This window comes from Pan troglodytes, chromosome 15 (genome assembly GCF_028858775.2).
Source record: "Pan troglodytes isolate AG18354 chromosome 15, NHGRI_mPanTro3-v2.0_pri, whole genome shotgun sequence".
Classification (NCBI taxonomy): Eukaryota; Metazoa; Chordata; class Mammalia; order Primates; family Hominidae; genus Pan; species Pan troglodytes.
The window spans coordinates 90,964,419-90,991,837 of record NC_072413.2 but is presented as its reverse complement, the minus strand read 5'-3'; the positions used below and the strand labels follow the sequence as shown (position 1 = coordinate 90,991,837).

General features: G+C 52.0%; 1 protein-coding gene across 3 annotated transcripts in view; it reads left to right on the top strand.

Annotated features, from left to right (window-relative positions):
• Window positions 1–27,419, top strand: part of ITPK1 (inositol-tetrakisphosphate 1-kinase) — a 180,000-nt gene that overhangs the window by 134,971 nt on the left and 17,610 nt on the right. For all 3 annotated transcript variants that reach the window (XM_054666235.2, XM_016926632.3, XM_054666236.2), the window contains 3 exons: window positions 22,026–22,124; window positions 22,480–22,520; window positions 26,527–26,692. In XM_054666235.2, coding sequence (XP_054522210.1) covers window positions 22,026–22,124; window positions 22,480–22,520; window positions 26,527–26,692 — 306 coding nt within the window. The remainder of the gene's footprint in view (window positions 1–22,025; window positions 22,125–22,479; window positions 22,521–26,526; window positions 26,693–27,419) is intronic.

The window sequence follows — 27,419 nt, the reverse complement described above, 5'->3', positions numbered from 1 at the left end:
TTGCTGCAGGACTTCTCAGAGCCTTAGTAATGTGTTAATATGAATCTTTAGTCTGGGGGCAGTGTTGAATTTCATCACCGATTGTAAGATGCACTGATACTTCATATTCTATAAAAAAGAAAAAATCCTAAGTAAGTTGTGAATTATCGATTATGAGACACATCTCAATTTCAGAGTTGGAAAATATGAAAAACATGCCATAGAATCAGTGAAGTTCTGCAGAATTTAGCCTTTTCCATCCAATTAACTATAGAGTCCCCTCCTCTCTCTGGGGCTTCTCTTGAGAGACTGTTGCACTCAGCACACTCAGGAATTCCCTGACTGGGTGCCTTCTGGCTGCCCTCACTTCCGGCCCTGCACAGGTCTGTTCTTGAGTTCCCTGTATTAGTGTGTGGGGCCCTCATTGCTGGTGCTTCTCGAATCTGTTTAACTCCAGCCTCACTTCCCTGAGGCAGCCACTGTTCATAGTTTGGAACTTATCTTTCTAGACCCTTCCTATTCATACATGTAGAGATACATGTGCACTTTTAGTATTATTTTTTCATTACAGTAGGCTCTGGTGCAATGTGTACATTTAGAAACAGGGTCATTTTACACGTGTCCTGATACAGCTCTTTGTCCCCACTGAACATGTGTCTTGCTTCGCTTCTTTCCATGTTAGCCCATGAAGATGAGGGGGATCAGGTCTGCCCCTTTTGCTGGCAGCATAATATTTCCATACATGAATGAATGAATCCTAATTTATGTTGGGCCCATAAGGTCATTCCAGTCTTGTTTGGATTTTTTTTTTTTTTAAACAAACTGGGCTGCAGTAAACAGCTCCCTGCATATTTCTGCATAATTAATCCCTAGAAGTGGGATTTCTCAGCCAAAGATTATAAACATTCCTCACTTTGGCAGATTTCACTGGATTGCCCTTCAAAAAGTTTGAGCAAATTTCACTCCTGATGGTGCCAGTCTGCCTGGGGAAGCCGTACCCAGCTCGATTGATGTGTGTTTGTCGTTTTTGGCACAATTGAGTATCCCATCATGGATTCACTGGCTCCATTTGCATGTCTTCTATGAATGAATCTTTGCCTGTTGTTTGCCTATTTTTTAGTTGAGTTGTTGGGCTTGTTGATTAATTAGATCCCTTTTTGTATGAAGAAAATTGTCCCATTGTTAAAAATTGTGGATGGGTTCATGAATGTAAGCATCATCTTTGCTCTGGGTCCAAGCTAAGATGTTTTGCTTTTAGAATAGGTACTACCAGAAAGAGCCCTCCAAACATTTTAAAAATGTCTTGAAAGTAAAAAAGGCTGCCATGTTTTGGGAGCGGGAGCTGGAGCTGAGCAGAGACAGTGAGCGTCTGCCTGGGTCCAGAAGGGGCTGTAAATCAGTGGGAACAGCTGCCACAGAGTCTACCCACGTTTCCAGCTACCGCCGCCAGACTCAGACATCAGGCGCAGAAATGCCTGTCTCTGTCTGAGCCAGTGTCTGGCTCCTCTTCTCCTGGGCTTTGGACATTCTGGTTGCAAACAGCTCTCTGGTCACATAAGATGAAATGAGTCACTAGCTAAGTCAGGTGGGAGGAAACCTGCTCTTCCCCTGCCCGTGGCTTGCTGTATTGGACTGTAACTTTGCACCTGTGGCATGTGTTGTCTTCTCTTCTCGTCCTCCAGTGTTTTCTCTCCACAGCTTGCCTGTCACCAGGTAGCTAAGTGAGGATCTAGCTGCTAGCAGGGAGGTTGCACCTGTGGCAAGGCCACAGGGTCTCTTAGATGCCTTCAAGGAGCAGGGTAGGGGGCTGTGGCCACTGGTGAAATGCCCCCTCCTTTCCCCCAGTGACTCCAAATATCACAATTGCGTTTCCCCCTTGAAAGCTCATAGTAGCTGGATGTGTTAATTTCCTATTGCTGCATGACAGATGACAGCAGATTGAGTGGCTTCTGACAGTACCCATTTATTATCTCACGGGTGGGTGGGTCAGAAGCCCGCATGGTGTGGTTGGGCTCTTGGCCCAGGGTGTCACAGGCTGAAATCAAGGTGTCCGCAGGGGCAGGTGATCTTCTGGAGGCCCTGAGGAAAAATCCACCTCCAAGCTAACTCTCATTGGCAGAATCCAGTTCCTGGTGGCTGTAGGACTGAGGTCCCCACCCTTGCTGGCCAGCAGCTCTTACAGGTCCTGTGTTTCTTCTCACAGTGCCCTGTACTTGCAAGGCGGCCACAGCTGGCCAGTCTCTTTGTGCTTTGAATCTCCAGCTTCCTCTTCAGAAAAGAAGCTCTGTGTGTGATGCCCTAAGAGTCACCCAGACCATGTCCCTGTTTTGAGGGCAGCAATGCAACATAACCGAGTCACAGAGGAGAACCCATCCATCATGCATGCAGTTCTGGTGATCATGCAGGGTGTTGCCCGGCCACAGGGATCTTGGGGTTGACTTAGATTCTGCCTGCCACACTGAGTAATACAATGGTTTTTCCTTGCATACTTATAAGTTCAATGGAATTTAATTGCTATCATTGCATCTCTCCAGGCCCTGTCACCTGTGCTGGGTGTCTTGGGGCATGTCACCCCTGCCCACTCCCTCTCCTGGGCGACGTCTCCTGTCATACTGCCCCTGCACCCCACACTGCAGCCAAGCCAAACCCCAGGGGCACCCCTCTTGACCCTTGGCCTTTGTCCATGGTGTTCTGCCTATCTGGAATACTCTTGGTCCCCACGACTAACTCCAACTTTGGGGTTTGGCTCAGGACACTTCCTCCCAGAAGCCCTCTGTGCTGCACACTCCCTTCCCTGCGTGGGCCTCAGTGCCTTCCTCCCTACTCACAGACCCTTTGCTGCCCTCATCGCACATTCATTCCACTGTTTCGTCATTGTCTGCTGGCCGCTGTCTTCCCTACCTGACTGTGACAGCCTTGAGGACAGGGGCAAGTGTGTCTTTGGGGACCATGACAGGTCAGGGCCTGGAACGTAGTACCTGCTCAATAAGTATGCAAAGGAGGGAAGAATGTTTTCAAGAATCAGATACATAAGAGGGAGATGCACTGGGGGAGGCTCTGAGCAGAAATCCCACTCCCATGGGAGATAGGCCTGGGGCAGGTGGGGTCATGGGCTCGGGGCCACAGGAAGGGGTGGTCCTGGTTGTCTGTGGGGCTCTCGCGGAGGTGGTATTTGGAGCGGCTCTGAAATACTGGGCTCAATTAGAGGAAGGTGGGAGCCATTCCAGGGAGAGGGAGCAGGGTGTTCAGGAGAAATGGGGGCTATTGGTGCTGCGGGAGAGAGCCCCATGCCAAGGCCCAGAGGGCCTCCAGGGCCAGTTTCTGCTTAGCCTATGTGGGAGACAGGGAGGCCATTGGGAAGCTGCTGTGGCTTCTGGAAAAGATGCTGAGGGTGTGATAAGGGTGGTGACTCTGGTCAGGAAGAAATAGGATGGAGGCCAGAAATTGAGGGGGAACATTGGCAGGCATCAGGGCAGGCATTATTATCTGGGATGAGTTAAGGAGAAGGAAACACAGGACAAGCCATAACCACAATCTGTGTGCCAGCTCCACAGGGCAGGACAGTGCTGGGGGGCTCCAAGGGTGGGCCAGGTGTCTCCACGGTGGCCAAGAAAAACTACAAGAGAGGCCGGGTGCGGTGGCTCATGCCTGTAATCCCAGCATTTTGGGAGGCCAAGGTGGGTGGATCACCTGAGGTCAAGAGCTCAAGACCAGCCTGACCAATATAGTGAAACCTTGTCTCTACTAAAAATACAAAAATTAGCTGGGCGTGGTGACACGTGCTTGTAGTCCCAGCTACTTGGGAGGCTGAGGCAGGAGAATTGCTTGAACTTGGGAGGCTGAAGCAGGAGAATTGCTTGAACCTGGGAGGCGGAGGTTATAGTGAACCAAGATCGCACCACTGCACTCTAGCCTGGGCAACAGAGTGAGACTCCATCTCAAAACAAACAAATAAACAAACAAACTATGAGAGAGGGACCCTTTGTAGGCCCCCAATAGTAATAAGTCCCCAGCCTGGGCCAAATCCCAGGGCTTCAGTGATAAAGATTCCATTTCAACAGGCAGAGATGAGAAGGGAGGGCATTCCGGTGGCGGATACAGCACAGACAAAGGCCAGGCAGGTAAGAAAGGCCAAGTTATCACCAGGAATAGAGATGGTCCCTCTTGGTGAGAGCCTTTCTTGTTTTGGGGCATGGGGTGGTACAGGCCCCCTCCACCTGGCTTGGAGTGGACTTGTTGGCCTTGTCATGGGCCAGAGCCCTCCACCTTTCTCCCCTCCTCTCAAGCCTTCAGAGAAGTTTCTGTCATGGAGTTCACTCGGCTGCCTCAGGGGCCCTGGCTCAGCCAAGAACATTGTCAGGGCTGGGTGGTGTTCCCTTTGTGTTTTCTCTGGACTTGTTCTGGCAACTGACAGCCCCAGATCCAGCCTTGTATTTTAAACACGAGGATCCTGCCTCGAAGCTGTGTGTTCTGCCCAAAGATGATCCAGGCCTCAGTGCTCCTCTGGGGCTGGTGTATAGTCTGTTCTCACACTGCTATAAATAACTACTTGAGGCCTGTCATGGTGGCTCACACCTGTAAACCCAGCACTTTGAGAGGCCAAGGCGGGTGGATCGTTTGAGGTCAGGAGTTCCAGACCAGCCTGGCCAACATGGGAAAACCCCGTCTCTACTAAAAATACAAAAATTAGCCAGGCGTGGTGATGTGCGCCTGTAATCACAGCTACTTAGGAGGCTGAGGCTGCAGTGAGCTGAGATCACACACTGCATACCAGCCTGAGTGACAGAGTGAGACTCTGTCTCCAAAAAAAAAAAAAAAAAAGGATTAAAAAAAACCTACCTGAGAGTGGGTAATTTATGAAGAAATTATGAAGAGGTTTAATTGACTCATGGTTCTGCAGTCTGTACAAAAAATATGGCCAGGGAGGCCTCAGGAAACTTACAATCATGGCGGAAGGCAAAGGGGAAGTAGGCATGTCTTTACGTGGCAGCAGGAGAGAGAAACAGAGCAAAAGGGGAAGTGCAACATGCTAGATTTCATGAGAACTTACTATCACACGAACAGCTAGAGGGAAATCTGCTTCCATGATCCAATCACCTCCCACCAGGTCCCTCCCCCAAATTGGGAATTACAATTTGACATGAGATTTGGGTGGGGACACAGAGCCAAACCGTATCATTCCACCCTGGCCCCTCCCAAACCTCATGTCCTTCTCACATTTCAAAACACAATCATGCCTTCCCAACAGCCCCCCAAAGTCTTAACTCATTCCAGCATTAACTCAAAAGTCCCAGTCCAAAGTCTCATCTGAGACAAGGCAAGTCCCTTCTGCCTGTAAGCCTGTAAAATCAAAAACGAGTTAGTTACTTCCAAGATACAATGAGGGTACAGTCATTGGTTAAACAGACCCAATTCCAAGAGGGAGAAATTAGCCCAAACAAGAACTACAGGGACTGCAGTCCCCATGCAAGTCCAAAACCCAGCAGGGCAGTCATTAAATCTTAAAGCTCCAAAATAATGTCCTTTGACTCCATGTCTGACATCCAGGCCACACTGATGCAAGGGATGGGCTCACAAGACTTGAGCAGCTCCACCCCTGTGGCTCTGCAGGGTACAGCCCTCACAGCTGCTTTCGTGGGCTGACACTGAGTACCTACAGCTTTTCCAGGGACACAGTATAAGCTCTCGGTGGATCTGTCATTCTGGGATCTGGAGGATGGTGGCTCTCTTCTCACAGCTCCCCTAGGCAGTGCTCCTGTGGGGTCTCTAACATCACATTTACTCTCTGCACTGCCCTAGCAGAGGTTGTCTATGAGGGCTCCACCCTTGCAGCAGACTTCTGCCTGGACATCCAGGTGTTTCCATACATCCTCTGAAATCTAGGCAGAGATCAATGAGATCACATGGACACAGAAAGGGGAATATCATACTCTGGGGACTGTGGTGGGGAGGGGGGAGGGGGGAGGGATAGCATTGGGAGATATACCTAATGCTAGATGACGAGTTAGTGGGTGCAGCGCACCAGCATGGCACATGTATACATATGTAACTAACCTGCACAATGTGCACATGTACCCTAAAACTTAAAGTATAATTAAAAAAAAAAAAAAAAGAAATCTAGGCAGAGGCTAAAATCTTGCCTTCAGCACACCTGCAGGCCCAACACCATGTGGAAGCCACCAAGGCTTGGGGATTGCACCCTCTGAAGCTGTACCTTGGCCCCTTTTAGCCACTGCTGGAGCTGGAGCTGGGATGCAGGATGCCATGTCCTGAGGCTGCATGGAGCAGCAGGGCCCTGAGCCCAGCCCACAAAACAATTTTTCCCTTCTAGACCTCCTGGCCTGTGATGGGAGGGACTGCTGTGAAGGTCTCTGAAATGCCCTGGAGGCATTTTCCCCTATTGTCTTGGCTACTAGCCTTCAGGGCTTCTTATGCAAATTTCTGCAGCTTTGAGTTCCTCCTCAGAAAATGGGTTTTTCTTTTCTACCACGTGGTCAGCCTGCAAATTTTTCACTTTTATGCTCTGCTTCCCTTTTAAATATAAGTTCTAGTTTCTGGTCATTTCTTTGTTTTTGCAGATGAGCATAGGCTTTTAGAAGCAGCCAGTCCACGTCTTGAATGCTTTGTTACTTAGAAATTTCTTCCACCAGATACCCTAAACCATCTCTCTCAAGTTCAAAGTTCCACAGATCTCTAGAGCAGGGACACAATGTGCCAGTCTCTTTGCTAAAGCATAAGAAGAATGTCATTTACTCCAGTTTCCAGTAAGTTCCTCATCTCCATCTGAGACCTACTCAGCCTGGACTTCACTGTTCATAGCACTATCAGCATTTTGGTCACAACCATTCCACAAGTCTCTGGGAAGTTCCAAACTTTCCCTCACCTTCCTGTCTTCTTCCGAGCCCTCCAAACTGTTCCAAACTCTGCCCGTTATCTAGTTCCAAAGTTGCTTCCACATTTTCAGGTATCCTTATAGCAGTGCCCCACTTCTCTGGTACCATTTTTCTGTATTAGTTTGTTCTTAACATTGCTATAAAGAACTACCTGTGACTGGGTAATTTATGAAGAAAAGAGGTTTAGTTGACTCCCGGTTCCACAGGCTATACAGAAGGCATGGCTGGTGAGGCCTCAGGAAACTTACAATGATGGTGGAAGGTGAAAGGGAAGCAGGCACACCTTCACATGGTGACAAGAGAGAGAGAAAGAAGGATGAAGTGCTACACCCTTTTAAGCAACCAGATCTTGAGAGAACTCACTCATGTCATGAGAACAGCGAGGGGGAAATCCACCCCCATGATCTAGTCACCTTTCACCAGGTCCTCCCCCAGTGCTTGGAATTACAATTCAACATGAGATTTGGGTGCAGACAGAGAGCCAAACCACGTCGGCTGGCTTAGAAGTTTGCTGCTGATCTGAGTTCGAGTTCTGTCATGGTAGGTAGATGGACGAGAAGGCTGCACCTTCCTTAATGCCTAAGGGTCAAGAGTTCCATCTGTGGGCAGGAGGAAGCAAACATGTCACTCCTCCAGTATTCTCTACTCTTCTTTCTCCCCTGCCTCCCCCAGGGCCATGTCAGGCTGCAGAGCAGTGGTAGGCTCTGTAAGGTGATCTTGGATGGTTTTAAATGGCAGACCTTCAAATAGTAATACCAGTGATGATGATGACGATAATGATGGACAGGATGTTGGGATCTGACACTTGGTGTCTTCTGCATGCTGCTTTCTGTTTTAAGTGCTTTGTGTGTTAACCTGTTTGATCCTTACAGCAATCCTGTGAGCAGGACTGCTCTTATTGCCATTTTACAGATCAGGAAATGAAGGCACCAAAAGGTGAAGTAACCATCTCAAGTTCACACAGTATGGAGCATTCAGCCAGGCATCTTCTGGGACTGGCTACAGTGTTTGGGAAGCACAGCTGGCCCAGTGCCTCTGTTTCCTGGTCCCTGAAGTGGGAAAGGAGCCTTCCTTAACACTTTCCAGACTCAGTGTTCTTAAGTGGGAATGATGAGACTGGAGACCAGTGACAAAGGCTATTATGCAGTGGTTTGCCCAGCAGTCAAGGGTATCCTTTCCCGCCACATGCTGGCTTTGATCTTGAACGCGCAACCACTCAGGGCCTCTGTTTCTCACATGCAAAATGGAGTGGTGATAGTGATCCGTGCTATGGCATTGCTGTAAAGATGACACAAGTTGATGCCTGCAAGTGCTTGTTGATGGCGCAGAGCACACTGCATTGCTTGTCTGGTTATTGTTGACATTAAGCCCTGCATATGCTGTGTTAAGTGCCCAACACATGTCATTTCCATGAGCCTTCATTTTGGTTGTCTGTTAGATGGAAATCCAAAATGATAATGGTGTTTCTTGTGCTCATGAATCTGCAGCTTGGTTGGGCTCAGCTGGGTGGTTCTCCCACGCAGTCTTGCATGGCAGTTTAGCATGATGGTGACAGAGTAGCCAGACTACTGACTTGGCAGCTCAGGGACCCAGGGGTGTGTCCCGAGAAAGACAGCCTCTCTGGCCTTGCTTCCAGAGTCCATATTCTATTTATCTGTGAGGCTCTAGGGCCAGTTCACATTCAAGGGAACAGCATTTAGGGTCTACTTCATAATGGAAAGAAGCATGTAAGAAATAGAGACTGAGAAGTCCCACAATCTGCTATCTGCTAACTGGAGACTTGAGACCTAGGAGAGCTGGTGGTGTAAGTTATAGTCTGTATTAGTTCATTCTCACACTGCTATAAGGACATACCCAAGACTGTGTCATTTATAAAGGAAAGAGGTTTAATTGACTCACAGTTTGCAGGGCCAGGGAGGTCTTAGGAAACTTACAATCATGGCGGAAGGGGAAGCAAACATGCCCTTCTTCACATGGCAGCAGCAAGGAGAAGTGCAGAGTGAAGCAGGGGAGCATGGGGGGAGCCCCTTATAAAGCCATCAGATCTCGTGGGAACTGACTATCATGAGACAGCATGGAAGTAACCGCCTCCATGATTCAATTACCTCCCACCGGCTCCCTCCCATGACATGGGGATGATGAGATTTGGGTGGGGACACAGCCAAACCATATCATAGTCCAAGTCCAAAGGCCTGAGGACCAGGAGAGCTGATGCTATAATTTATGGTTCTACCGCAGGAGACTGATGTCCCAGCTTGAACAGGGAGGCCAAGTGAGTGAATTCTTTCTTACCCTTCCTTTTGTTCTATTCAGGCCTTTGACTGATTGGACAGGGTCCACCCATGTTGGGGAAAGTAGTCTGCTTGACTCAGTTTAGCAGTTCAAATGCTAATCTCATTCAGGTACACGGAGAACAATGTTAACCAAATATGTGGGAACCCTGTGGCCCAGTCAAGCTGACAAGAATTAAGCGTCCCACCATGGCAGGCCTGCTGTGTTCTAGGCTCTAGGGCAGGTCCCAGGCACACAGAGATGAGCAAGGCAGGCATAGTCCCTGCTCCCACCTAGCCTCCCGCCTCATCTGCCTCCATCAGGGAGGAAGGAACTGGGTACTGGGGCAGGGGCACCCAAGAAGCCTTAATGTCAGAGGAACTGGGTACTGGGGCAGGGGCACTGCCTGGGGCACTGAGCCTGCACCCTGTGGCGGAGCTTGATTGAGAAACTGAGCAAGGCTCATTTTGCCCAGAGCTTGGGAGGAGGGAGGCATAGGCAGGCCCTTGGCCATGGAGGACTTCAAGGCTGGCAAGGAGTCTGGACCTGATTCCGAAGGCCATGGGAGCCATAGGGGAGCATGGAGCAGCGGCTCAGCCTTAGGCTGGGCTTTACAGGTCACACCTCCCGAGTTCTCCCTTGCCCCCTCGCAACAGCATGAGGCATGCCAACACTCAGGAGATGCCACTTCCCTACCCTCTCCTCATGGTGGGTCCAAGGGAGGAGACACAGTCCTGCCCTAACCCCTGTGCCCTGAAGCTGTGAAGTCACTGCTTAGTCCATGTGGCAACGGCCTGGCCTTCGCTCACACCCCCGCTCCTCCTGTGACCACAGTCCTCATGTGACCCTTCCTTTCCTCAGTGAACCGGACGGCTGGGCAGCACCCAGTCCTGCTGGGGAAGACTCACTCCAGGCTGCCTTTCAGTGACACAGGCCCCGTGGGCCTTTTGCCATTGGCCTTGAGTGTCCTCAGCTCTGAGTTCCTCAGTGCCTAAGCAGCACGGGAAGTGCCTTCTCTCCTCCCTTGTCCCACGAGGGCACCTGAGAGGGCCACTGTGTCCTTACGCCCGATGCCCATGACTGGGGAGCTCCTGAGACTGTGCACCTTGGATTGGAACCTGGGCTCATAGCTCTGTGTCCTACATGTATGCATCGCTGCACATGCCTGGCCTGCCCTAGGCCCTTGGGGTTGCTGCATTAGCTACAAGGGGCTGCGAGGCTGAGGGTCCACTGCTCCTAGGAGCCAGGCAGGGCTGTCACAGATTTTCAGGTGGCTTCCAGGAGCCAGGCTCTTTGTCCTGCATCCCCAGGGCATGCCAGCTTCAGGATCTGGAACTTTTAATGTCTTCACAAACAAAACGCAACATGTCATTCCAGTTTTATCTCATCCAGGACTGTTCATAGACCTTTAACACACGATGATGTCACTGCCATCCAATCGTTTCCATCCTTTCTGAAGCCCCCAAATCCCCTACAAATCCAGCCCTGCTCAGTGCCAGCCCCTGCGGGGGCCCCACCCTCCAGGGGCCCCCAACTTCAGGGAGAGATGAGTCACTCATCCTAAGCGAGAGGGACAGTTCGGAGGTGTTAGGGATGTACCCTGGAGGCACAGGGCGAGGGCAGCTCCTCAGCATAGCCAGAGGGATCTGGTGCTCTGCCAATCTGCAGGAGGGCAGGGTGGGGGCCTGGGCAGTCAGGCACCCCAGAGGGGCATGGAGGGGCCCTGCCTGCGGGCAAGGCACATGGCTTTCTAGGATGGGATGCCTGGAGTCCTCCAGCCGGGCCACGTGGACAGGACCTTGTGCTGTGGTGGTGAGGGTGCACCCAGCCCCTCTCTTCTGGCTCTAAATCCCTTCAGATCGGGACCACTTCTGTCTCTCTGTCGCTTGCATCCCGGGGCCTCTCACCCGGGCCCTTCCTGGCATCCCCCTCCTGGCTCAGGCCTGTGCCGCCCTCCCACCCACGTGCCTGTGAGTTGACTGTGGGTGTTACTGGGTGGCTGCCATCGTCATCGCTGGCCAAAAAGCCATTTGGGTTGTTTCCAGAGCTGCTGTCAGGCTGGAACTTGGTTCACCCGGATGCACAGAACATCTTCCCTGTCTAGAATTCAAGAGCATGTGGCTCCCGCCCCCTAACTGCATAACCACAGAGGGAAGGTGACTTTGGATGATGAGTCCAGGGCCTGAATGAGTCCAGAGCACTTGAACTTACAGATGGGCCGGCCAGGCTCTTTCCGGTCCTGCCACAGCCATCTTCAAGGCTGTTCCAGACCCACAGCGCCACAGGGTGGCTAGGCGGGAGATTGCAGGCCCCTCCTCCTTCCTTCGCAGGCTGTGCCAACACTGGGCTTCCCTCCTCCTTTTGTTTCCAGTGCTTACGGCTCACTTATCCCATCCATCAACTTATCTTCACACGTGCACATGTGCCAGAGAGATGGTTCTTACTGAGGCCTGCCTTCTCCTGTCCCCAAGGAACATACTGCCTAGTTACTGAATCAGAACCCATATATGAAAATTTAATAGCGTACAAGAGGTAAACAACAAAACTCGGTAGCAGTGCCAGAAAAGGTACTAGAAAGACGTGACTGTGGGTAGGAGTTGCAGGGTGAATGCCGCTCGAGGCAGCAGCATGGGACAGCGTGTTCTTGGGGGCTCTGCAGAACAGCTGGGATTCTGTGATGCTTGGAAGAGCAGGTGTTGCCAAGTGAGGCATGGAACGGGGACCATCTCAGAGATATAGTGGGGACAGTATATCCACCTGGCACAAGGGTTGGCTGGGAACGATCTTGGGTTGTGCGGTCAGAGAAGAGTTGGGCGCGGTGGCTCATGCCTGTAATCCCAACACTTTGGGAGGCCGAGGCGGGCAGATCACTTGAGGTCTGGAGTTCAAGACCAGCCTGGCCAACATGGCAAAACCCCGTCTCTACTAAAGACAAAAAAATTAGCCAGGTATGGTGGCGTGATCCTGTAATCCCAGCTACTTGGGAGGCTGAGGCAGGAGAATTGCTTGAACCGGGAGGGGGAGGTTGCAGTGAGCTGAGATCACGATGCCTCTGCACTCCAACCTGGGTGACAGAGTGAGACTCTGTCTCAGAAAAACAAATAAACAAACAAACAAAAGAGTTGGGAAGTATATTCATTTGCTTGGGCTGCATGACAGTGCTGCATTTAAACAACAGCAATGCACTGCCTCCCATTTCTGGAGGCAGAGGTCTCAGATATGAGTGTTGGCAGAGTTAGCTTCTTCTGAGGCCTCCCTCCTTGGCCTGCAGATGGCCGTCATCTCCCCACGTCTGCACATGGTCTTCCCCTGTGTGTGTCTGCGTCCTAATCTCCTTATAAGGACACCAGTCCTATTGGATTAGGACCCACTCTACTGACTTCATTTTACCTCTTTAAAGACCCTATCTCCCAGTGCAGTCCCGTTCTCAGGCATGGGGATTGGGGCTTCAATATCAACTTGGAAACAGCGCTCAGCCCATCACAGGAAGGTACAGAGTCAGGCTGCGGAGGCCTGGAAAGACTGTGGGCTTCACTCGCGGGGCATGGACGCCTTGCTGGGAGCTGTCTCAGTACAGGTGAGAGCTGTAGGATGGTGGTTTGTGGGCAGAGGAGCTTGTGTGCGGAGATGATGATTATGGAGTGAGGGGACCAACAAGGGGCTTCCTGGATTAACAGACTTCAGGAACATCGATTCCAGGAGCTGGGAAGAGGTTGCGGTGCTGGGCCACAGCCCTTGTTCCATCAGTGTCCCAGGAAGGCAGGCCAGAGCAGGCTGGGGGTGCTGTGCTGGTGGGTACCAGGCACCCCGAGGAGGGTGGGCATCCATGGAAACAGGGCTGGACAATACGATTCTCAGTCATTCCGAATGCCCCTCATGGGCATGGCCTCACCGCATCCATGCAACCACCCCGGGAGGTGGGCAGCATTACTGGCCTAGTTTACAGATATCAGATCAGAGCATTGGCGGTCCCAGTCATGGCAACTGGGCTGGCCCTCCTTTTGCTTCCTGGGCTTTCCCTGCCATGACAGCTTCCTCCCTGCAGTGTCCCTGGCTTCCCTGGCCCTGGGCATTGTGGCATCAGTGCTGGGTGCCCCTGTTCCTTCGCGTGTTACTGACATTTGACCTACTTCTTGGACCCTCCCCAGCAGACCTTGCGTATGACGGTCCAGGTGATGACGACAATAGTACAGCGAGTTTTTCATGCACACCTGCTAGTGCCAGGGTTTAAACATGAGGCCCATCCTCAGCATCTGCTGGATGCTGGCCACCTCTGAGTGAGGGCAGTGGGACCACGACGATGAGTGGGGGAGGGGTAACAGCCCTCTGAACCAGATGCTGTTCTAGTCCTCATTTTACAGCAAGGAAACTGAGGCATAGTGAGGTAACTGAGACAAAACAAGGCAAAATTTCTTGGCCAGGGTCATACGGCTGATATAAGATGGAGCCAGGATTCAAACCCAGACAGCCCAGGTCCTCTGTGGATCCTGCAGGGTGCCCAGTTGGGTGGGGGAGGTGGATGCATCATTAGTTGGCCAAGATGAGCAGCGTGGGGCCCTTGGGTGACACAGCAAGGGGGCTGCTCCCAGGTGAGCAGGAAGAGGGTGCCTGACCCATGTTGGAGGATAAGCAGGAGTCTCCCAGGCCATGGGTTGGTGCTGGGAGGGGTAAGAAAGGGCGTGTGGGGCTGAGATAGCTGCCCGTGCAGGGGCTCCAGGGCCTGAGAAGTCCGGGGGTGGGTTTCACTCCAACCCCCACTTTCAAAAGATGCTGTAAGGCTGGCCCGGTGGCTCATGCCTGTAATCCCAGCACTTTGGGAGGCCGAGGCGGGCAGATCACGGGGTCAGGAGATCGAGACCACCCTAACACGGTGAAACCCCATCTCTACTAAAAAAATATGAAAAAATTAGCCAGACATGGTGGTGGGTACCTGTAGTCCCAGCTACTTGGGAGGCTGAGGCAGGAGAATGTCGTGAACCTGGAAGGCAGAGCTTGCAGTGAGCGGAGATCACGCCACTGCACTCCAGCCTGGGTGACAGAGCGAGACTCCGTCTCAAAAAAAAAAAAAAAAAAAGATGCTGCGAGAACTTAGATCCTGCTGACCCTGTCCCCAGTGCCCTGCTCTATCAGCAACACAATGGGGCCCCTTTTGCCCCAGTTTCCTGCCATATAATATGGGCCCCTAGGAACCGGGAGTGGCCCAGGAAGCAGGACTGAGCGCAGCTCTAAGAGCCGGTGTGGGAGGCACACATAGCTGGGGTCTCCCACGTGCAGGGGCACCCTGGGATGTGGACCAGTAGCCACTGTTTGACACCTGCCTGCTCCCCTGAGGGCATCCCCCGCTGGGTGCCTGTCGTGTGCCAGGCCTCCCAGCAGCTCTCTAGGGAAGCAACACTCCCATTTTATAGAGAGGAAAGCAAGGCTCAGCAGAGTTAAGTCGTGTGCCCAAGGTTTCAGCTAGTGGAAGTTTGCCCCAGGTCCAGTGTCGGGCCAGCTGGCTTCAAAGCTGCCCCTTCAGGTGCTCATTTCCTCCTCCCTCCACCCCTGCTGTCCTCTCGGGTCCATCTGTTTGTCACTGAACTTTTGTTTTCTTGTAAGTTCTGTAGCTGCTACTGGTCGGATGAGGGAAAGGTCACCTGGTGGAGTGGATGGGTAATGAGGTGTGACGCGGGAGGCCAGCCTTTTCCTGGCTCTGCTGGTAACTCGTGTGGCCTTGAACTAGTTCCCTCCCCTTTCTGGACTTGTGGAAGCCTGTGGCTGGGACTTGCCCATCTCCACGTGCCCTCCCGCTTCATGGCGTCTGATTTGGAAAGGCAGAGAGGGAAGACGGGAGCATTTCCGTTTCCCAGGGGCTGATATTCACTCTCAAAAGAACACAACCCACCATCCAACCAAAGAAAGCCTCATTCCACCTCCCATCCAAAAATAAGGATGGTAGAGAAATAAGCAACAGTCGCCTTTTTCAGGGAACCAGAAATAGCCTCCCGGGCTCCCCGCTCTGACTTCCCGTCTTCATTCTGTCTCTATTCTGGGAGAAGAGCTGCTGGCGCCGCCACTGCGAGCTTCTCGTGATCGAGAGGGAGGAACCCCTGCTGTCGCTGTCCCTCAGGCAGGCAGAAGGGGCTTGTCTGCTGGTACTGAGATGGTGGGGGTGCACCTGGGCGCCACCTGCCAGTGAAGACAGCTGGGCCTGGTTCCTTCCCAGCCTCCCACTCAGCTGGAGCGTCCTCAGGTTGGGTCCAGTTCGTACATCCTAACAGCAGCAGGTTGGGCCTTTGCACCGGCTGTTCCCTGTGCCTCGCTGGCGCCTCCCCACCCCACCCCCGGTCTTTGGAAGGTGCCCCTCACCATGTTGTTCAAATCGCATACCCCACCTCTGCCGGCACCCTCATTTTGTGGTTAATGTTTCCCTGCCAGCTCCGGCCAGCTATACATTTCATTTATCTCTCTGGATTATTGTCTGGGTCCCTTCCACTAGAATGTAAGCTCCTCGAGGACAGGGATGCCTCTGTTTTATTTATTACTATATTGTTAGCTCCTGGAGTCTAGTAGAGGCTCAACATGTTTTTCTGTTGGTGAATGGTTATTGGAACAGTAGTACTCTACGTTTCTTATTTACTCCCACTTCATGGGTGTGTCGGGATGCTTTTGGCTACCAGAAACTGACTCAAGCGGTGCAGACATAGCAGCCTGTCATGCCCAGCAACCCGAGCGGGGGCAGCTCGGGATGCAAAACAGTCTGTGTCCACTGAGAGATGGGGTCCTTCCCAGCATGTGCTCTGTGGGCTCAAGACTGCCTTCAGCAAAGGCTGGTGCCCGAGCTTGGAATACGAGCTCATCCTAGCAGTATGGCTGGGCGAGTCTCAGTTGAGTCCCCACCCCACGCCAGAGCAGGAGTGGTCCAGGCAGCCGGTGTGTCTGCCGCTCAGAGTGTGGTCAGCAAGCTCCAGCCTGGGACGAATGAACAAGAATGACCATGCAGACCTCCCTGCTTTCCTGGCCACCCAATTCCTGCTCCCACCTAGGCTGCTGTCTTAACAGAGCCTGGGATTTCAGAAGGGTGGGGGTGTCTGGCCTGATGCTGGATGTGGCCCATTCTTTGGAAATGTCTTGTTCTTGCATTTCATCTGGACTCCAGACATCTCTGGAGGAGGATGGGCTCCCCTTGTTCCTTCTCTGACTTCACCTCAGACCCAGTGGGGATGAGGAACAAGACTCAATGCGTGTGTAGGGAGGACTGGAGGAGACCGTGGTTGTGAAGCATTTACTTAGCCCAGTGTCCTGCAGAGGGCAAGCACTCTGGATGACAGCTACTGCTACTAGGTTTTTTTTCCCCTTAATGTATTGATACAATTTATGTATCATACATTTACCTTTCTTTTTTTTTTTTTTTTTTTTTTTTTGAGACGGAGTCTGGCTCTGTTACCAGGCTGGAGTGCAGTGACGCGATCTCGGCTGACTGCAACCTCCGCCTCCCAGGTTCAAAGGATTCTCCTTCCTCAGCCTCCCCGAGTCGCTGGGATTACAGACATGTGCCACCACACCCAGCTAATTCTTGTATTTTTAGTAGAGACAGGGTTTCACCATGTTGGCCAGGCTGGTCTCAAACTCCTGACTTCAGGTGATCGGCCCACCTCGGCCTCCCAAAGTGCTGGGATTACAGTTGTGAGCCACCGTGCCCAGCCAAATTTACCTTTTTTAAGTGTACATCTAGTTCTGTAGTTTTTATTATATTCACAAAATTGTGCAGTCATCACTACTAATTCTAGAACATTTTCATCACCCCCAAAGGAATGTACCCATTTGCAGTCCCTCCCAGTTCCTTCCTTCCCCAGCTCCTGTCAACCATTAATCTCTTTTTTTGTCTCCATGGATGTGCCTGTTCTGGACATTTCAGATAAATGGAATCTTACAGTATGTGGTCTTCTGTGTCTGGCTTCTTCCACTTAGCCCAGTGTTTTTACAGTTCTTCCATGTTGTAGCATGTCTCAATACTTTGTTCCTTTTCATGGCTGAATAATATTCCATTGTATGGGTAGATCACATTTTGTTTATTCCTTCTGCAGTTGATGGGCTTCTGGATTGTTGCCCCATTTGGACTATGATGAGTAATGCTGCTATGAACCATTTTTAGGATTTTATGCGGACATATGTTTCCATTCTCTTGGGTATAAGAAGTGGAATTGCTGGATCATATGGTCACTCTGTTTAACTGTTTGAAAAACTGCCAGACTGTTTCCCAAGCTTCTGTACCATTTCTCTATTCCCACCAGCAATGTATGAGGGTTGGAATTTTTTCCATACCCTCAGCAACACTTGTTATTTTTGGTCTCTTTTATTATAGTCATCCTGGTAGGTGTAAAGTGGTGTCTCATTGTGGTTTTGATTTGCATTTCCCCGATGGCTAATAAGGTGCTTATTGGCCATTTATATGTCTTATTTTGAGAACTTTCTATTCAAATCCTTTGCCCATTTTTAAATAGAGATATCTTTTTAATTGTTCAGTTGTTGATAGTGTTTTATATATTTCGGATACTAGATGCTTCTCATGATTTGCAAATATTTCCCCCATTCTGTGGGTTGTCTTTATGTTTTCTTTATAGTGCTCTTTGAAGCAAAACATTTTAAATTTTGATGATGCCCAATTCTATTTTTCCTTGGGTTGCTTTTGCTTTTAGTGTCGTGTCTAAGAAGCCATTGCCTAATGCACGGTCATGAAGGTTCACATCTATGTTTTCTTTTAAAGTTTTGTAGTTCTAGCTGTTATAATGAGATCATGATCAGTTTTGAATTAATTTTGTATACGATGTGAAGTAGGGTTCCAACTTCATTCTTTTGCATGTGAATATCCAGTTGTCCGAGCACCATTTGTTGAAATGAATATTCTTTCCGCCCCTTGAATTGTCTTGGCACCCTTGTAGAAAATCAGTTGAGCATAGATGCACAAGTTTATTTCCAGATTCTCTGTTCTATTCCATTGATCTGTATGTCTGTCCTTAGGCTGGTACCACATTGCCTCAATTACTCTAGCTTTGTAATAAGTTTCGTATTGAGGAAGTGTGAGTCCTCCAACTTTGTTTTTCTTTTTCCAGATATTTTAGTGGTCCTGAGTCTCTTGCATTTTCATAGGAATTTTAGGACCAGCTTGTCATTTCCTGCAAAGAAAAAGCTGTAGTTTTGATGGCTATCATATTGAGTCTATAGATCAATTTGGGAGTATTGCCCACTTAACAATATTAAATCTCCTATTAATGAGCCTTGTGTGTCTTTCCATTTATTGAAGTCTTCTTTAATTTCTTTCAATGGTATTTTGCAGTTTTCAGTGTTTAAGTCTTACACTTATTTTTTAAATTTATTTCTTTTTGATGCTTTTATAAATGGAATTGTTTTCTTAATTTCATGTTTGGATTGTTCATTGCTGGGGTATAGAAATACAGTTGAGGCCAGGCATGGTAGCTCACACCTGTAATCCCAGCACTTTGGGAGGCTGAGGCGGGACAATCACTTGAGCCAAGGAGTTTGAGACAAGTCTGGGCAACATAGTGAGACCCCGTCTCTACCAATTAGTTGGGTATGGTGGTGCAGTTACTCAGAAGGCTGAGCGGGGAAGATCCCTTGAGCCTGGGAGTTTGAGGCTACAGTGAGCTGTGATCGTGCCACTGCACTCTAGCTTAGGCAACTGAGTGAGACCCTGTCTAAAATACATATATATAATTTTCTCTTTTTTTGATATGGAGTTTCGCTCTTGTTGCCCAGGCTGGAATGCAATGGCGCGATCTTGGCTCACGTCAACCTCCACCTCCCACATTCAAGCGATTCTCCTGCCTCGGCCTCCTGAGTAGCTGGGATTACAGGCGGGCACCACCACGCCTGGCTAATTTTGTATTTTTAGTAGAGACGGGTTTTCTCCATGTTGATCAGGCTGGTCTTGAACTCCCGACCTCAGGTGATCCGCCTGCTTTGGCCTCCCAAAGTGCTGGGATTACAGGCGTGAGCCACCACGCCAGACCCATAAATATAATTTTTAAAAATTAAAAAAATACAGTTGCTTATCATATATTGATCTTGTATCCTGCAACCTTGCTAAACTCATTTATTAGCTCTAATAGTTTTGGAGGTTTTTTAAATATGTGCATTCCTTGGGATTTTCTATGTATAAGATCCTATTATCTGCAAGTAGAGATGGTTTCACTTCTTCCCTTCCACTCTGTATGCTGTTTCATTTTTCTTGCCTAATGGCCGTGGCTAGAACCTCCAGTACAGTGTTAAATAGAAGTGGCAAGAGCAGACCTCCTTATCTTGTTCCTGGTCTTAGGGGAAGTGTCTAGTCTTTCACTGCGGAGTCTGGGTTTTTCTAGAAGGTTGAAGAAGCTCCCTTATTTTCCTAGTTTGTGGAGTGTTCTTGCCATGAAAGGGTTTTAGATTTTTTCAGATGCTTTTTCTGCATCCATTGAGATGATCGTGTGGTTTTTGTCCTCTATTGATATGGTGTATTGCCTCGGTTGATTCTGTGTGTTGACACTGCTATTGTTATGAGGTTTGCCACAGAGCAGAGTAGCATGCTGTCAGGAACCCCTTGAGCCAGGGAGCTCCATGGGCACTTTTTCTGTGAGGGAGGCTGTAGTCAACAGCAGGGGCCTGGGAGTCAGATGGTCTGGGTATGACCTCCTGGCTGTACCACTGGCTCACCATGGAACTCTATGCAGGGAAATGCCACCTCTGTGCCCTAGTTTCCTCATCTGTAAAATTCTCAGGGGACAGGAGTGCTTCCTTGTGGGGTTCTTATCAGGGTAAATGAGTTACTGTGTAACTACGTTGAACAGTTTCTGGCATGGAACACATGCAGTGTTTTGAGACATTGGCTACTGGCCACTAGTGACATTATGTAAAAGCTTGGATGGGCCAGGGTGGGGAGGGACAGTTGTGGAGGGCATTGAAATCTGGAAGCCAAGCTGATTCACCTGCTCTAAAAACTCCGCGGGGGCCACAGGGAGTCTGGAAGCTCTTCCAGGAGGTGGCCTGTTTGACCCCAGCAGCCTCCAAATCTTCCTGTGGGAGGAGGGGCCAAAGGTGGAGCCCAGGCTGGTGAGCGCCCGTCCGAAGCCTGCCTACGGCAGAACCCTCCAGTTTAAATTCAGGCCTGAGCACCATATCCTTTGGGACTGGGTTGCAGGGGCGGTGTGTTTGCAGCAAGGAGGCTTTTGCTCAGACTGCTTCCTCCCTTGACAGCCATGGAGAGCCTGCCAGGCCTCACAGCATTCCCGCCCTGCCTGGGGCCTTGTTTGGAAGATGGCTTTCAGCTGAGCACCAGCTCCCCTCCCTCCCCACCCTGACTTTCCTGACTTCCCCTCTCCTGTGCTGCCAGGTGAGCCTGGCTCCTTGTCCTGGCTCTGCCATTGACCACTGTATGACCTTGAGGCCTGTTTCTGGACACTGTCAGGGACCGCTGGGGATTGAACAGGCCTCTGTGCAGAGGGCCTGCAACACTGTCTGCCAGGGGCTCGGGAAACACTGGCTCCAGACCACCCTCCCAGTGCCCCAGAGAAACTGCAACCCCCCAAATCTTTCTGTTTGGAGTTTAGACTGTGAGGGTAGGAGTGGGGGAACGGGGGAGTGAGGATGAGGAGGGAGATAAAAGCAATTTTATATGCCCTGTGTAATTCTTGGCATTTGTTTTTATGAGATAAATGAGGCTGGATCTACCTTGATTTAATGTCCTGACCTCCTAGCCAGCCAAGTAGCTAGCAGCTCGAGACAGTCCGCTTTGCTCTGTTTACTTTTGGTTTGGTTTCCAAGCCTGTGGGTGGCAGACCGCCCCCGCCCTGCTCACACTCAGCCTTTCCTGGCCCCTGTGCCCTGAAGTACAGGGTGGTCCCACCTTTGTGGTCTTATCAGGGAAGGGGGACAATGACAAGAAACAATAATAACAAACCAGTAATTTCATCATCAGCAGAGAGATTCCAAATACATTTTGTTATCCCACAAAAAATCAGTTTACCCCTGCTCGGTGCCGGGCATGAGTCAGGATGAACAGAACAGGTCAGCTTTTGAGGGTTTTAGGAAGTTGGGCTCACCCTTAGAATCCACTGGGTGGGCCTGGAGAGGGGCCCAGGAATGCCAAGCTGTGAAGGGCGAGGAGGCATTGGCAGGGGGACCAGGCGCGGCCTGGGCTGGAGCATGCAGCAGAGATGCAGTGAGCGTGGTGGGGAGGCCACCTCTGGAGCTCCACACAATGCCCTCAATTATGTTAAGTAGTCTGCAGGTGAGGGGTCAGGCAGTGTCCATGTGGAAACAGTTGTGTCACCACCAGCTAGTTCTTTAATCTCTCTGACCCCAGTTTCCTCCTCATGGGATTATTTTGCAAACTGTGGAGGTGATGCCGGCAAAGCCCTCGGTACAGCGCCAGACGCATGCTAAGAGCTATATTGTCACTGCGATTATTATTAAGCCAGTGTATCACATGGTGGGAAAGTCTTTATTGAACCAGAAAAAATGGTCATGGCTTATGAAGTTAGGATTCAGGTTACAAAATTTGTACAGCTCTCTGTGTGTAAATGTACACGTGGCTAAAAGTCCACAGTGGTGGGGTAGTAGTTGTAATGTCTGTCAATATGTACATTTTTTACTTTTCTGTACTCTTCGGATTTTACACAGTGATCATACACAAGTTTTGTAATTACAGAAGTGTTATTAGACAATGTAACGGCAGGGCTGTGGTTATTGTTCACACACACGAGCACATGGGACTGCAGAGGTTGGGGACGGTCAGATCCAGGAGCGTGGGGGCACTGAAGGCCCCTGGGGTGGGGCGGGCTGTCACAGGACGTGCACCTGGGGCGGCTGCCCAGGAGCTGTGCTGACCAGGCCTCCCTTCTGCCCTAGACGACAGGATCTGCTCGCCACCCTTCATGGAGCTCACGAGCCTGTGCGGGGATGACACCATGCGGCTGCTGGAGAAGAACGGCTTGGCTTTCCCATTCAGTGCGTACCATCCCAGCTCCACCTGAGGGCAGGCGCTATAGACCGCAGGCCAGCATAGGGGAGGGGCTGGGTTTATAGTGCCGTCTGGATTTAAGCTCACCCAAGGATGGATGAGCACATGGCCCTGGGTCCCACCTCCACCCACACCATAGAAACGGGTCCTGGTAGGGGGCACAGGTCAACGTGCTCTCCTGCCTGGCCTGGGGGTGTCTACCCACACGTCACCCTCAGTGCAGATACCAGGTGTCCAGAGTCTGTGTCTCAGCTAGAGTTCCTTTCTAGACGTGCCAAGTACCTGCCTTGTGGGTGAACAGCCTCACTAATTTCTCTCTGCTTTTCTCTCCCCAACCCATAGTTTGCAAAACCAGAGTGGCTCATGGCACCAACTCTCACGAGGTGAGTGGAAGAAGATCTGACTGTTGTCCCTGACCCCCATCCTTTCAGCTCATCGTGTCTCACTGCTACCCTGCCGGATTCCTCACTGCCACTGCTCCTGCCCTGCTGTTAGTCCTGGCTCCTTGGTAGATAGCCTCCTTCCCTTCCCTGGACTCCAGAGGAATTGAGCGGGAGTGCTGTGGCTTCATGCACTGTCTGCAACCTCACCCCAATGCCTGTCCTGTCTCTAAGGCAGGAGGATGTGCTGCGGACCCACGTGTCCTCTGTGGAGCCTGTCTTAGCTGTGGCAGCCATAACAAACCCCAGGCACTGGGTGGCTTCGCCACATTTATTTTCTCACAGCCCCGGAGGCTAAAAGTCCCAGGTCAAGGTGCCAGCAGGCTCAGTTTCTGGTGAGGGCTCTCTTCCTACCTTGCAAATGGCCACCTTCTCACTGTGTCCTCACATGGCCTCTTGTGTGTGTGAATGGGGAGGGGCAGAAAGCAAGAGCAAGCTCTCTGATTTCTTCTGATAGGGGCACTAATCCCATCTTGAGGGCCCCACCCTCAAGACCTCCCAAAGGCCCCACCTCCAGATACCACCACAGTGGGGCATGGGATTCAGCGTAGGAATTCTGGGGCACACGTTCAGTCCATAGGGGAGCTTGTGCGAGTCATGCCTCAGTCCGGCCCGCCCTGCAGGGCTGTCTGTCCTTTGGGCCATCAGTGTCATCTCTTCGAGGGCCTGTTTTGTGGCAGGCACCGAGCTGGGCCCACATGAGGGCTGTTAGCTCTGACAAGGCTCTGTCACTGCCACAGGGGTCTGCCATGCTGCTGAATTGAGACGGGCCAGGGAGGAAAAGAGGGCCGCTTAGAATCAACCCCGTGGAATGCTTTGAATCATGAGTCACCCACCCGCCCATTCATTCTTTTATTCACTCTATGATGTTCCCGGCCACCTTGAGGACCATGGAGACCAGGAGACAGATGCATAGTATGTGAGTCCTGTCCCTAGAGAGAGCCAAGGAGCCTGTGAGGACTCCAGGGGCTAGAGGAGTGGATGGTCATGCAGGGGCTTCGCTGGGGCCAGGGCCCGCACCACCCTCAGGAGCCACACCTGGGGCCTTGTCTTTGCCCTGGACACAGCCCTGCCTGGGGTCTCCCCAGTGGGCACATGTTGGGGTATGCTGGGCAACAGGCATCTGACCGGAGTGGGCTCTCTGGGGAAGGCTTGTCCTTGGAAAGCCCCACCAACAGAAATGCTCCCCAGAGCTCACGACTAAAAGGGGAAGATGCAGCAGCATGGGCCTTTCCTGGGTTATGTACTGCTCTTTATCCCTGGCCTGCACTTCCGGGGAAGTGTCAGCAGACAGTGTCAGCGTAGCGCAGCACATGCTGTGATGGGAAGGAGTGTGGAGACAGCCCGCCGTCCCGTTGTCAGTTGTCTGAAATCAGGAGCCCTCACGTAGTCTTCCTGTGGGTGTTGGCCCTCCTGCCGCAGCCTACCTGGGCTCTGTGCCTGGTGCTGGCAGCACCCTCCAGGATGTGCCAGGCCAGGGAGGGAGCAGGAAGGCTCGAGAGCAGCAGCGTTGGTCCCCAGGCCCCCCTCAGCCCCAGTATCTGCCTGCCCGCCTTCCACCAGCCCCTTTAACCACCCAGTGGTTCCTCTGTGTGTGAGTTGCTTGGATGTTCCCAGATGGAAGCACGAGCGTAGTTATCAGTGTGCGTAGATCCGCCTAACTCACAACCTGGCAGCCCGGGAGGAGGGAGCCACTTCTGCGAGTCACTCGAGGCCTGAGGGCCGGGGCTGTGGAATCCCAGAGACCTGGGACCGATTCTGGTGCCGTGTGTTGCCATTTGTGCGACTTTGGCAAATTACCCAGCCACCCAGAGTATCACATTTGTGACTGGAGACGTTAGCGGCTTCTGTGAAGGATGAGGGGTCACTGCCAGGGTTGCCTGGGTGGACTGTTGGATGAGCTGCCGGAACCAGCTGCCCTGGTACTTGCCCGGTACTTGCTGAAGGGGATGGGGGTTCTGGATCCAGGTGCACCCCTCTCAGGATGCCCCTGATGGGCCTTGGGACTCTCAGCCCTCAAGTATGGGGTCAGCACGCTCAGGGGAAGCTATAAATCACCCCTCATTCTAGCCGCCTGGCTCCAGGATGTTTGTACAGGTGCCCCTCCCTCTACTCCCCAGCCGGCTGTCTGGGTCCACTGCCGGCAAGGTGTGCCACCACGTCCCATGTACTCAGAGACCCCAGCGGACTCTCTGTGCAGATGGGGCATGTTAGCATTGCAGGGACGTGCCCTCTGGGGTGGACACTGTCCACCAGATAGGCAGAGGTTGGGGGACAAGCTTCTCACAGATTCCAGGGGTACCCGGGGAAGCCAAGTACAGCAGGGGCAGAAAATAGCACTGTGCATGGCTGGCTTTAGATAGGGCAGCAGTTGCTTCTGATCGGGAGTCCTCGTCTGCATCCCAGCCCGCGCACTCCCTGCCTCTGAATCTCCCAGCCTGAGACTCAACCAAAACCAGGACCATTTCTGCTAAACCACTCTGTCTTCATTTTATGTTCTCAGAACTATTTTATTTGGGTTTTTGTTTTGTTTTTGAGCCAGTGTGAGGGTACTCATTTGCTCCACAGTGGAATCTTTTTTTTTTTTTAAGCTATAACTTAGCCAAAAGCTCAAAGCATCCCTGAAGCCACCCATGATTTTGCAGAGGAAGACAGTGGCGCTTAAGCAGGGTGGGGGCCCAGCCTCGGCTCACACAGCAAGTGCTCAGCAGGCATTCCAGCCCCTGCCTGACTCCAGAGCTGCTCGTGTTTTTCCTGTCCTTTATTCTTGTCAGAAGGCTGAGGAGATGTTCACTGCCCCCCAACGCCCCCAGCACAGACACACACTTTTTGTTTTTCCCATGTGGCCTGGATTTCCACGTCTGTCCTGCCCAGCTGAGCTCCAGGCACGTAGGGCCGGCGCTCCGTGACAGCTGACACAAGGGGTGGCAGCTGACACAAGGGGTGGCAGCTGGGGAGGCAGCCAACTCTCCGGGGCCCATTATCCCTGCTCAGCAGCCCCAGCCGTCTGGTGGCTCCTTCCTGGGGCCCTGCGGGCTGAGGGATTAGCCGTGACCCTGGCACCAGCAGCTGGATCGACTAGGCCTAGGGCCCACCCCTCTGTCCTTAGAGCAGACCCTGTGCAGAGCCCGTGCTGGCCGGGGCTGAGAGGGTTTTGGCAGCTGCCCCCCTGCACTCCCTACCCCAGCCCCTACCAGATCTCCTGTCAGGGACCTTTTTCCCCAGAGGAGTCGGGGACCAGGAGCACAAAGGCCTGTTGTTTGCGGAGTATCACATGGCTCCGTGTGTAGGGGCGCGGCTGGGTGCTGTGCAGACCCAGTTCCATCCTGGGCTCACTCACTGTCCAGCAGTCACTGAACCTCTCAGCGCCTCATCGTCCTCATCTGTGAAAGGTTGTATGCTCACCTCAGATGTGCATTGTGAGGGAGACACTAGGTAACTGGTGTACGTGCTCAGAACAGGGCCCGGCTTGTCACAACTGCTTGACAAGAGGCAGCCGTCATCAGACAGGCTTTGACCCAAGGCCTCCTGACTCCTGCGCCCGAGTCATCTGCTTCCTTCCTCCTCCTCCCGGGTCTTTGTGGAGGAGCCTTTAGGATGTCAGAGGGTTGAGCAGCACACAACCTCAGCGATCCCCTTCCCTGGACCACGGTGCGACAAGTGGCATCACACTCTCAGAAGTTGTGCAGTGCACAGCCAGCTCGATCTCACATGGCAGGCCCGGTGGAGGGAGGATCTCCAACCCCGCGGCAGAAGGGATGCATCCCCAGGTGTTCTTCACAAGTCCCACTCCACTCACCCTGGCTCAAGGCTCCTCTCAGGGAGTCCTCATGCCATAGGACCAGGGATGGGCCTTGGTGGAGGTGCTCTGGACAGGTGACACACCTGTGTGTTGGAGGCTGAGAGGGTGGTGGATACTGACAGAGCTTTTGACCCCTTGTCTTCCCAGATGGCTATCGTGTTCAACCAGGAGGGCCTGAACGCCATCCAGCCACCCTGCGTGGTCCAGAATTTCATCAACCACAACGCCGTCCTGTACAAGGTGTTCGTGGTTGGCGAGTCCTACACCGTGGTCCAGAGGCCCTCACTCAAGAACTTCTCCGCAGGCACATCAGGTAACTGCTCCTGTCACCATCTTGGGCTGAGCAAGACTCAGGGGCCCAGCTGGGATGTGGCAGCAGCTGTCTGTCCTTCGGCACTGCCCCCACCACCCTGTGTTCTTGGTGGGATGGAGAGGTGCTCTAAAGGTGGAAACAGTTGTGTACGGTGGATAAAGAGGTCTTGGGGAACTAGTAAAATGTCCCTATTCCCTGGGTCATTGTAGGGGCCCCACCCACCTGAACCACCGTAGACTCCAGGACGCATCCAGAAGTGTTCTGTCCCCAGGATGCTTCCTGGGGACCCACACAATAATGATATTCATCAGGAACACGCTGGGACAGGTGTGGCCAGCATGGCGTGGATTGGCCGTCCAGGGAAGCAAGGGCAGGTGCTGCCTGCTGTCTCCCGCTGAGCCATCTTTACCTTGGGTCTCATTTTCCCCTGGGGAGCCTGAAACAGAGTTGCCTGCTGCTACCCGCATAGCTGCCAGGGTGAATCAGGCTCTGTGAGAAGCAGCAGCTGCCGGGTTATAGGTCTTCTTAGGTGCAGGACTCCTACCGTGCCAGTGAGCGGGTTTTGAGTCAGTGGACGGTGGTCTAGGAGTCCCGTGGGTGTCACATAGGGCGTTCTCAGCATGATGCTGTTGTCGCTGGGCCTGAGAAGCAGCCTCCCAGGGAGCAGCCTGTGGATCCCACTGCGCTGAGGGGCCTTCGTTCCGCCAGCTGCTCACCGCCCTCTCCA